This window comes from Lissotriton vulgaris, chromosome 4_1 (genome assembly GCF_964263255.1).
Source record: "Lissotriton vulgaris chromosome 4_1, aLisVul1.2, whole genome shotgun sequence".
NCBI lineage: Eukaryota > Metazoa > Chordata > Amphibia > Caudata > Salamandridae > Lissotriton > Lissotriton vulgaris.
In genome coordinates this window covers 614,824,398-614,837,011 of record NC_141691.1, presented here as the reverse complement: position 1 = coordinate 614,837,011, position 12,614 = coordinate 614,824,398, and the positions used below count along the sequence as shown (strand labels likewise).

The window sequence follows — 12,614 nt, the reverse complement described above, 5'->3', positions numbered from 1 at the left end:
GCAAGCAGCTTAATAGAAAAAACTCTGCTCTGCGTCACTTCTCAGAGTTTTTCGGAACTCAGCACTCCGCAAGGAGCACAGACTGGACAAAAGTCAGTGAACTCCGCGGGTGGAGTGGAATTGTTTGCCCACCCCTAGTTGTGAAAGCAAAAAATCCAAAGTACGGTGCTAACTGCGAGGTGTACAGCATTGGGCATGGAGCCACATGGACCCCCAAACAAACAGAGGCTTTGGATAATGAAGTCTATGACGATGCATAGTGTCATGGAGATGAGGCATCGGTGCAGAGGTCGTGGCCGGCTCCCTGGCTGCCACAGAACAGGGGGAGTCAGTTGCATCGGCGGTGAGGCATCAGTTTCCCGTTAGGGGATGTGAAGTCAGCAAGTTCGTGGAGTCACCCTCTGCGGTTATCGGCGCTGCGATAACAGGATGCAGGCGCTGGCTGTGACGGAGTCGGTGCGAGCACTGGCATTGGAAATGGTGATAACTGCAGGTGCTGGCAGGCGTCGAAGTGTGTCAGAGCTGCGGTGCAGGCAGAGCAGTGCGTCATGCACTTCACGAGTGGTGCCCTTGGCCTCGGTGCTGGTTGTGGCGGCATTACTGATGGTTTCACAGATTTCTTTACTTGTTTCTTGTTTTAAGCTGCTTTTAACTCACAATAGCAGGAACAACCTTCAGAGGCCCAAAACTGGAATAGGCACCTCCTTGCAGGTAAGAACTCTAGGCAGTAGAGTTAGGGAGAGCTGGGGTTAAAGTCTTTGTGTCCCTGAGACTTCAGAACAGGAGGCCAGCACACACAGTCCCGTACAGATTCTTCTTCCAGCAGGTTCACAGCACAGTTCCTGTCTTTGTCCTTTCCTTATCAGAAGCAACAACTGCAGACCAGCCCCGCACAGCACACAGCAGAGGGGAAGTACTCCTCCTCACAGCTCTTCAGCACTTCTCCTTGGCAAAGGTTCCTCTTGAGTCCAGAAGTAATCCAAAGTTCTGGGGTTTAAGGTCCTTTACTTATACCCCACTTTGTCTTTGTTCTTCTTTGTGCAAGGGTCTCTGGGCCCGGTCCAAAACAGTTCTGTCCTCACTGGTGCAGTATGACCACAGAGGTGACAGCATTGTACAAGGGAGACAGGCCCTATTCAGGTGCAAGGAAAACTCCTCTCACTACTCTAAATGCAGCCAAGGTCTATTCAGCTCAGCTCTGAGTCATCCAGGACCGGCCAGGCACACCTCACACCCCCATCACCAGTGGCTGTCTACAGTGAATGCACACCCTCAGCCCCTGTCACTCGAAAACGAGATAGTCAATCCGCAAACAGGCAGAAGCACACAGAATGGTTGAACAGAAAATGACTACTTCCTAAAAGTAAACAACAAGGAAAGTGCTGATACTGATTGCCATTCATTCACCCATTCACACCGTGATCACATAACCCAATTACTATGATCAATTGAATTTATTCAAAAAGTCAATTTTTATTTTTTATGTGAGAAAAGGTTTGTTTTTTTAGAGAAAACTTGATTCATTTTGAAAAATTCATAAATTGTTGGCATACACAAGAATTACAAAGTTTACAAAATGCAAAAGTGTACCAAACATACGAATAACATAACATATAAACGATACATGTACAATACATAACAAAAATAATTTTTAAAGTTTTTGCTAAATTTTAACTGCAATTGTACCATGATACCCCTGACAGCCACCTAAGTAAAATTCACACGTATTCCCGGAGGTAATCGCAAAATAGTGACCCTACTGAGCTCATACCTAATGTTTTTTTAAAGAAACTCTTTAAAATCAATTATATATGAGCAACAATGGCAACACATATATAGACCACTTATTTGGCTAACAGAAAAGCAGTCAACGTGTTTCTTTGAAGGTTCTCCTCAGGACACAGAATGCAAGAAGAGCCGAAAATTAACAAAAAAATAACGTTAACAAAAAGTGCTAATCAACACTTTCACACCAATTTGCCTTCAGTTGTTAGAACTCTCAAACTGGACCATTAGAGGTACACTGTCCATACTGATTCATTTATGGCAAAAATAAGTCACCGGACTACAACTCCCAGAAGCCTCCAATTTGGCTTCAGGACAAACGTTGCCTAGTGAAAGAAACACAATCCACAATAAAGTTCTTCCACCCCTTTATATGGTGAAAATGGCTCTATCATTATGAAAATAAAGCCATTCTTGAGGCCAAACATGTAGGAAAGCAGGTCTCGATCATGTGTCCCTCTAACCCGGATGTGGATAATTTTTATCAGAGAAATAACAGGAGCTCCGTTGAAGATCTTATGTTGCGATTTCTTGACTTTTAAAAAGCTTTTTCGACATGCCACAAGTGGATTCCTTTCCGTAGCTCAGAAGTGGACTACAAGGGATAATTAACACGTCTGCTCACACCAGCGAATAAAGATAAATATGTAAATCCACACTGGCCAAGCCATAATCCAAAAAATACCTGGAATTTTAACTATGAGGAAATCCGCCCTGGTAGGTCAAACACGAAGGGCCAGGAAGAGGCTGACATATAACGCATCTACTAGCAGCAGCGGGTATAGAATAAATCGATACTGGTCATGTCATTAACACGAACTCTCACACTTAAAGCAACAGGTTAAGTCTTGTTCAATTAGAAGTAGCCAGCAGACCACAAATACTTAATTTTCAGAATAAATGTGATACGAGCTGACTCCAAAGTTTTATGCTACCAGAAGCCAACGCTTTATGCTACCAGAAGGATCAAGATAGGAATTCCCCGTTTGCGTCACTGAATGACATAGATGAGGCAAAGCTGGGCACTTCCAGGTTTTGATAACAATTTTATGGGGGTGGCGGCGGGGCACACAAATAATAACTCTGACTACCGGTCCTTTAACTCAACAGAAAAAAAGAAAAGAAAATCTTGGGTCAGACGGAGTTGTCCCTTCTTGATTTGGCAAAGTTAAAAGTAAGTGAATCATTGTTGCTAGGCACTAGTACAGCGGTTAGTATTTTGAGGAATGCAACTAACATCAGTATTTGTTACTGATTGATTTAGATTGCGGCAGTCCTCAGGTGTCTTTCTGAAGTGAGGACCATTGAGTGAACGTAGGAGATGGAGGTAAATTGGGTTGTTGATTGAATGGATTAAAGTGTGAAAGTGTTGATTAGCACTTTTTGTTAATGTTAGTTTTTTTGTTAATTTTCAGCTCTTCTTGCTTTCTGTGTCCTGAGGAGAATGCTCAAAGAAACATGTCAGGGTTCGAAACGCGTCAAAAGCTTTTCTATTAGCCAAATAATTGGTATATATGTGTGTTACCACTGTAGCTTATATGTAATGATTTTGAAGTGTCTTTAAAAAACATTGGATATGAGCCCAGTAGGGTCACTATTTGACGATTGCCCCAGCGAATATGTTTGATTTTCCTTGGTTAGGTAGCTGTCAGGGGTATCATGGAATTATTGCAGCTAAAACTGTACAGAAGCTGAGCAAAAAATGAAAAATAAAATGTTGTTATATATTGTAATTGTATCGTATATATATTATGCTATTTATATGTTTGGTACATTTTTGCATTTTGTAAGCTTTGTAATTCCTGGGTATGTCAACAATTTATGAATTTTTCAAAATGAATCAAGTTTTCTCTAAAAAAACAAACCTTTTCTCACATAAAAAATAAAAATTGACTTTTTTAATAAATGTAATTGATCAAAGTAATTGGGTTATGTGATCACAGTGTGATTGGGTGAGTGAATGGCAATCAGTATTGGCACTTTTCTTGCTGTTTAGTATTTATAGCAGAGTCTTACTGATTTTGGGCCAAACCCTTTTGGTAGACACTTTCTACAAGTGGCATTTTCCAACACATAATTTAAAAATCATCTTTACTAAAAGATATTTTATTCAATTCTGAGTTCATAGAGCTAAAACTTTATTTTTCCATCTTGTCCCAAAGCGAAGTTATACTTGTTAGATATTACACAGTATCTCCCATTCTATCCTCCGGGACAGTTAGCCTTTCAATAGTGAAAAACTAAAAACACTGTATTTCACTATCAGGACATGTCATGCACACCAGTATTGTCCTGGCTTTCATAAACACTGCACCCTGCCCATGAGGGTACTTTGGGCCAACCATATGGGTGTCTTCCATGTAAGAAAATGGAAGGTTAGGGGCTCTCAAGTGTGTGCACTTGCCAGGTTGATATGGCAGTTTAAAACTGTGCGCTGACACTGCAGTGGCAGGTCTGAGATACCTTTACATGGCTACTCATGTAAGTGACACAATCAGTGCTGCAGGCCCCCTATTACCATTTGATTTACTGGTCCTGGCACACTCATTTAATTTTACTAGGGACTTACCAGTAAATCGTATATCCCAACCAGGGAGAACCAATTGTAATAACAATTTACACAGGGATCACGTGCACTTTAACACTGATCAGCAGTGGCAAACTTCCCAAAGCATCTAAGCCAGCAAAAACGAAATCCAGCGCAGCATCAAAAATACAGGTGATAGAGGCAAAAAGGCAGGGTATATCACGCCAAAGATGCCAAGTCTACCAGCAGTGGTGTGCACCCTGTCCAAGTAGGGACCTTCACTCTAATCAGGGTAGGGGAGTCACACAGCTAAGATAACCCCTGTTTACCCCTTTGGTAGCTTGGCATGAGCAGTCAGGCTTATCTCTGAGGCAATGTGTAAAGCGATCATACATACACACTAAGCAACACAGTGAAATACTACAAAATGAGTACACACCAGTTTAAAAAGTAGCCAATATTTATCTGAATAAAATAAGACTGAAATGATGAAAATCCAACATACACAAGTAAAGATATCAGTTTTCAAAGGTTAAGCAAATGTAGTCCATAGGAATCTATGGATGCATCACTTTCAGCACAAAGCACCTTGAATGCGTTAAAATTAAAAAATGATGCAAGGCGCAGGAAAAAGCAAAGGGATGCGTTGGTTCCTTATTCCCACGAGAGGTGATGTGCTGGTTCCTTACTGCCAGGGGAGGTGATGTGTTGGATCCTTACTGCCAGGGGAGGTGATGTGTTGGATCATCACAGTGCTTAATTTGTAAAAGGATAAGTGCCAGAGCTCTCCTCGGGAGACCACTTCAGCTTGCACCTCACATAACCCATGCCAGCGTTGCCAATGACAGCACATACTCAGCTACTAGCCTTCACACTCCTACAAGTGTGACAAGTCAGACTATTCCCTGCCCCCTAAGCCAGAAGATGTTCATGTAAATTTAAAAAATAAACTGCTGTTGTGTTCATACCAAAATTAGCAGGACAGCGCCACCATGTGGCAGACTGTCATAGCCTTGGTGCTGAAAATAAGGTGCCGGTGCGGAGCACTGGAAAGCTCTGGCTCAAATTAAGCACTGTCCTTACTGCTGCACAGGGGAGGAGATGCGTTGGGTCCTTCCTGGCAATGGACTGGTACCTCCTCTGGCCCGGTATAGACCCACAAACTCAGGACATCAAGAATCTCTGGACTGATGAATTGAACCACACAGATAAGAGCAAACATAGCGGACTAACGAAGTCTATCCCTCAGTTCTATTAGTGTTATGTTATGTTATATTTATTTTTGCATAGCGCACGGCTACTCAAAAAGAGTGTCCCGACGCTTTAAATAAGGAGACCTACAGCACAATAACACAACACAGTGGAGTGGAGCACCGCAGTCCATAAACCATGAATGTATTTAATTTGTATATAAATGATACTTAGCAGAACCTTAAGGAGAGTTAATGGGAATCACCCAATCCTAGGGGATTGGAAATGTATCTGGTCATTTTATGCTGATCATATGACAACAAAACAAACTGTGCTGACCCACTCTATCCATGCAAAAGAAATACAACTTAAAATAATTGAAACAGATGGAAATAATAATTACAAATTAAAAAAAAGAGAGAGAGTAGTTCCCTCTTTCTTAACCAGAAGATGGTGTTGATAATGAAAGGTACTCCTATTTAGGCCTCATGTGCAAATGACTGGAACTAGGAGGGAAGGATAGTCACAAAAGTTTACAGTAAACCCATACATTTTTTAACTGATGTAATACTAATCTGCAATGTTGTAATATCAATAGTAAGTGTGAGTACATTTAATTCAAAGGGTGGGCACTACGTGCCACATTATACACAGTACACTAGGTGAGCAAGGGGCATTTGAGCTTGTGTTTTGCGTCCCTAGGTCCCTATGGCAGACGCTCGTGTGTCCCCTTCTGTAGTATAGATCATGATGGTGCAAAATGTGCATGATCCCAAGATGTTTGTGTCCTCGTTTGCATGGGTGTATCACCCTATGTAAAGAGGGGATCCTTTGCACCCGTGCCATATTACAGATGCAGTCGCTGAGGTAAGAAAGACCGTCAGAAAGTGCACTGACCATGCACCATATTGAAGTGGCAGACAGCTAGGGTTTCAGCCCCTGCCCTTCCAACCCCCAATCAAAGTACTCATTGTGAGTAGGGCATGAGGGTCCCAGGCACACTTTTGGAGGTGGCTGCAGACACTCAGTGCACCTGACTGCAGAGGGATCCCTGCCCCATTGAAACAGGGGCCATGTTGCTGCCTTCAGTGGAAGGTGGACCAGCAGCTTTAAACAGCTGTTCCGCTTTTCACTGAAGCTCTGTTTACAGTGCAGGTGTGGCTTTGCGCCTTAACGGAGAAGCGTGCATTTGATGTGATATGGCGCAGAATGTATGTCTGTATTCTGTGCACACATTTAAGGTGAAAACATATTACAAGAAAAGTTAATATTTTATTAATGACCGCCCAGATGATGGCAAGACAAATCAGCCTTTCAAGCAGCGTGAAAGTGCTCTGTCTGGTGCCTTTACTGAAGCCCTGACAGGAATCCCATGCCACATGCCAAGACCTACTATGAGGAGAAGCATTCCCTTCCAGAGGTAAAGCTCCTTAAGCGTGCCTTTCCCAAACAAGCACCCAAATAATATGACTGCCAATTACACGCATTATAGCCTATTTTTCTTCCACCACAATGCCCCACTGTTGCAGCAATCATATCAGGCTTTAGAGAGGCCTCCACTTAAGGCTCTCTGAATGCAGTGATCCTCTGATGAAAAGGGATTGAAACAAGGGTTAAAGTAGACATTGAAAGGTTACTGTAGAGGGCAGGCTGCTCAGACAATCCTCCTTTAATATGTGTGGTGTGCACCTGCGATAAGATGATTCATTAGATAGGGCTCCACTCTGACAAGCTTCATCGTTCAGCCCTCAGTGTTGAGATGGAACAATTCTGCCCCCACCCTGCAAATATGACAAGGTCAGCATTTTTCTGGGTCCCAGAAAGGATGGGGGCAGAAGAATTGAGGACGCCTGCTCGCGCGCCCCCCATGCTTAGCAGACGAAGGACAGGTTTCCAGAATACTACACGCTGTCCTTGATGAAAATAGCTAAAATGTGATCAAAGAGAAAACAATTTGCCCCAAATGTTTTTTTTCAATATGAAACTCTGTAAGTTGTGTGACATTGTCGGCTGTACCACATTGCCAAAGACGGATTTTAGTATCATGTTCAATAAATATATTTATTGTAATTATTATTTGTTTTACAGTATAAAACTGTTTGCAGGATACAAGAACATTATAGAACTGATCAGCCATTTTACAAATGTATTAATCCTATTACAGAAGCATTGCATTGGCACAAAATACAAGCCTTTCTGCACCACTGTTACTGCTTGTGTAATATGTGTCGTGCATTAAGATCCAAATCATAATACAAAACGAGTTTTGCATTAGGGTAAGTATGGAGGAAAGATATTGTGAGACTATTTCAAATACATATCTTTTATTAGGAGTATAAAAAATAGAAGGAGAATTCAATGGAAAGCCAGCTTTCAAGAAATCATTCAAATTTCTTCTTTCCCTCAGCTGTCCCAGAGAGTCACCTTTATATATGAAAGCTCATAGGACCCGGACCCCCCAGCATGCCACCGCCCCCGCCCATCAACTCTGAAACCCACATGCATATCGAAGACAGAGATTTGTGTGGGTTTAAAACGGGCATGTTTAATTATCATACCACATAAACATGACATGACAAGGAAGTTAAATTGCATAACTATCAAAACATAAAAAACACTTTTAATAATTGACATTTCAATTTGTAACAAACCCCCAGCACTAAGGGGGGGGGGGGCATCCCCCGCCAGGTGCAACCCACCTGCTCCCTAGAGTGGTGGGTCCCACCTCTGATCCTTGTCCGCCAATCCGGGGCCCACCCCCCGACCACCAGGCTGCCCAGGAACCCAGGAGGCTCGAAACCTGTCACCCTAGCCTCCCCAGCCGGTGGTCACCTTTCTCCAAGCGGAGAGCTTACCGTCTCCCTCCTCAGTGCTGGCCTAGGGAGTACGCAGGGCAGACTCCCACCCATCGTGTGAGTAAATGTCAGTGTTCGCAGGTCTCTTTACCGCAACTTCACCCTCAAACCACTAAACACAGGGACGGGTGGGTGGGAGTTTAAAACTTAAGCTAGGGATATAGGGGGAGGCGCCGATCGCAGGCGAGCACAGCAGTCCAATGTGGGGAGAAGGGGGACAAAGAGACCGAGGTCACTGACCCGGGCCCATAAATAGGCCCCAGTCTCCGCCCCCCTCTCTCCCCACCAGAAGTGCGTCACGCCGTGACCCGGAAGGACTCGGGCGGTCAGAGGCCTCGCGGCGATCCGCCCTCCCAATGACTGATGCGGGAGGGGGCGGGAACCGGGGGGCCAGGTCCTAGGAGCGCGCTCCCTTAATGTTGCGCTGGGCAGTGACTGCAGCTACGCTCTGTGGGTAAACCGACAATAACGTGTAAAAGGTTTAAATTCTAGCCAGCACAGCATTTCTTTCTTTCGAAGTCAATACACTAAGTACCAATCAAACAAAAGGCTATGACAAGGCCAGCTCTGCCCAGCATCATAGTTCTTTTTGTTTTTGTTGTTAACTTTCAGCCATGTTGTACAGCAGCCACACTTCTGTACAACATGGCTAAACATTGACAACGCTGACAGCTCTCGTCTCATAGGCATGGCTGGTTCCAATGCTATGTTATTCTATTCTATGAAAGTAATCATTGGGAAGGACAGCTACACTATGATTCCACTAATTGCCTGTAATAAATAACTGTAAGCAACTAGGTGCATGCACATTATGATGCAATAAGAAAATAATGACAAGGATTTGTATTAAGATGACTGTATCCCACTTATGTTACATTCTTCTGTTCTCAAATCTTAATTCTCTTTAGTGGGCATGAAATTTGAGTTTGCTATGCAATCCACAACCAGCACGGTGTACAAATGGGAGATTTTAGTCAGTGAAATGAACTGTATACACTCTCAGACCGGGAGGAAACCGGCAGATGGTCTTTCTGTCCGCCGGGATAACCCCCGCCATAGTAATGTGGCGGGGGGGGGAATTTGCATGCAGGCGAGGGAATATGTTGGGCGGATCGCCACCGCCATGCTGGCGGTGGCGATCCGACCGACATAATAATGGGCCCCCTAGTCTCATAACAGACATTGCATGTGCGATCTTGTAACAAAACCAAAAAATAAAAAGTGCTGGGGTATTGCTGAATGCCAGGGTTGCTGAATACGAAAGCTGCCAAGTCTTGGTTCCACCTCATGCCTCTTTCCTCGGCTACACTTCTTGTCTCTTTATCTCACACTTGCAGATTCTTTTCCATCCCTTCTTTCACCCTTTGCTCCCATAGTATTATCTTTCTCTTCCTCCCCTTTCTGCCCACCACCTGCAACCACCGGCACAAAATAAGGACTGGCGTGAAACTTTTGCTTCACACTGGAGATTAATCCAATTAGGATAGATTTCATACCTTTTCGATCATCGGATCCATTCACTTAGTTAGAGCTGAAAAGATGAGATGGGCAGAAATGTGGTTGCTTCATAAAAATTTACCTCTCTAGTCGTTTCCAATTAGAGATGTAAACATACAGTTAGAACATTTTGTGGTGGGAATAATAGTTTGATGGTTGCATAAAGGCATTTCTCATTCCTTATAATAATATTGCACTTGTGATAATTATTTTCTGTTACAATATTCATTCAGAGAAATTAATATATTGTTGTTTTAATTCATGCACACTCACCTGTCCTTGTGCATTAGTCACTAGTTGACCTGTAACCCCTTGCAGACTGGAGAGTGCATTGCCAAAGGCTTGGGAGCTTGCTATGGAGCCCATAGCGGCTGCTGCTGCTGCCGCTGCTGCCGCCTGACTTGCTAGGGGATTGTTGACCATCTGAAATTAAAGACACATGAGGATGTAGACAAATTATTGATGCATAATTAAAAGTAATTGCATCCTAACTAAGGCACAGAGAATGTATGCGCCTTTGTACATTTAGTGACCATTTTTTCAGTCATAGACCCCCATTTAAAATAGTTAGATTATAGCTTTCCCTAGATGATTTCCTCCTTCCTGCCAATATCACAAAGTTTGACACACGGACATATGGAGAAAAGCATTGTGAGACAAGAAGATGCCATGTTTATTGCCTCGAAGATGAAAAGATTTATACAGGCCTGAACAGTGTGTTGTAAAATGAAAATGGGTGGTGAGATTCAGTCCGAACACTTGCAACAAAATATTCTACAAACCAAGCCCATTTAATGTTTTTCTAAAATAAGTGCTGCCCCCTACAAGTTTGACATTTATCCTTTTTTAAGGTTCATTAATAAAAAGATTGTTTGAAATGGTAATTTGTTTTAAGAACATTAGCAATTACCATTTTAACGATGCAACTCTGAAACAACTGTTTTAACTTTTAAGTTTTACCTAGAAACCTATTTAGCTAACAATTCAAATCATAAAAAATATAAGATGTTACATGTTATAAACACCAATAGTACAATTCCTAAATAACTCCAACCATATAAGCTGATATCGTATTTTCGAAATATCGTAAAATATTTTAAAATCTTAGACTAACAATGAAACTGTACAAAAGATATTTATTTTCCAGAAAATATCTTTTTAAAAATCGTTAAAAATTTATTACAAATGTGATACCAACATTCAAAAGCAACAAAGCATAGCAAAACGTTTAATTAAATCAATTTTCTAAAACAAATTAGTGCATTTTTCAAATTGTTCCACTAAGACATCAAACTTTAAAAATGGCAAAGCCACATTTCATTCTATCCAACACTTTTACAGCTTTTCATTCAGCAAGTCCCACCATAAAACGCATTACAAACTCTTGAAAAGAACTATAAATAACAGGCAATTTATAATCTCTGGTAATATTAGGGTGTTAGGCTAAACAGGATATGGGTCGTTGGCCACAAAGGAAAAGTGGTCTACCAGTTCTGGCACATTTTTCAGGCATAGAAATGAGCAAGTTTAGCAGCCAGCAGACTGGGACGTAGACATGGGGGTAACATCATACACATCGGTGTCTCACGTACATGGGCACCCAATGAGTATTATTCCAAGAATGCTCAAATATCATTTTGTAAAACTCTCCTGAACAACTTATACTGCACCTACCCACAGAAATGTAAAAGGATAGGTAGATGCTATCTGCCATCACACATTACACAAAGGTTAAATGCCAATTCAGGTGATCAAAAAAAACCTCTTTATCCTACAGAAGATCTATTCATAGTAAAATCACACATCTCTGACTAACAGTCCAACCTCCATTAGGTTCTTACTTCATATTGCACTGCTATGTAAGTGGATGTTTTCCTAAACCTAAATTATTGCCATGTGAAGAGCTGTGATTTGTAATAGCCTAGTAGCTTACTATTGCCTAACTGCTGATAATTGCATTTAATTTTGTTTGGATTACTATAAAATGGTCAATTACCAGCAACTAAATACCTTGAACAGTCAGCAATAGTACTAAATGTCTGTTGTATTTGAGTGGAGATTCATATGAGGTTCAACCTTAACGCTGACCGAGTTCTAGGTGTTCATGAACCAATTTCAATTTTACATGACTGAATACATCACAGTGATGACTGAGTGCCTGATTACGAGTTTCGGCAGTCCTGGAGCGGGTGGCATGCCACCACCCTACTCCACCCCGCTAGATTATAAGTAATTTTGTGGTCTAGTAGGCAGGCAGCATGGTGGCCCCATGGCAGGGCTGTTTAAAGGCTCATCGGGAAGGAATATGCTATGTTGTGCATTCCTTCCCTTGCAGGAATTGGGGGTGCAAGTCTACATGGGGCACAACATGTGTCTCCCTGCATGCCCCGTGCACAGGGGCAAGGGGGGGAGCCCTATCCTTTCTTTCCTCACCACTAGCAGTTACATGGAGGAAGAACCTCCATGTAACCGCTAGTGGTGAGGAAAGTTGTAATATGCTTGGTGGTGCCTCAGGGCATGCTTCAACATCAGGCTTCATCCTGGTAGCCTAAAAATCAGGATGAGCTCAACCTCACCACTTTGATATTTCTTTCCTTAGGGTAGCTGAGAGAATAAAAATAACCCTGGTGGAGCTGCCAGACAGCTTTAGAGGAGATTGGCCCTGGTTCTTTCCCTTGGCCGTCACCTACCCAGCCGGACATTGTACACAGTTTCTCCCCGTCTCCCTGTTTTGTCTCCTTCCTCCCCCTCCTCTGACG

The 12,614-nt window shown here is 42.5% G+C and overlaps 1 protein-coding gene across 1 annotated transcript in view; it reads right to left on the bottom strand.

Annotated features, from left to right (window-relative positions):
* The window catches only part of POU6F2 (POU class 6 homeobox 2), a 902,251-nt gene that overhangs the window by 154,710 nt on the left and 734,927 nt on the right, over nt 1–12,614 (bottom strand). Inside the window, exon 5 of the mRNA XM_086964856.1 lies at nt 10,129–10,278. Coding sequence (XP_086820982.1) covers nt 10,129–10,278 — 150 coding nt within the window. The remainder of the gene's footprint in view (nt 1–10,128; nt 10,279–12,614) is intronic.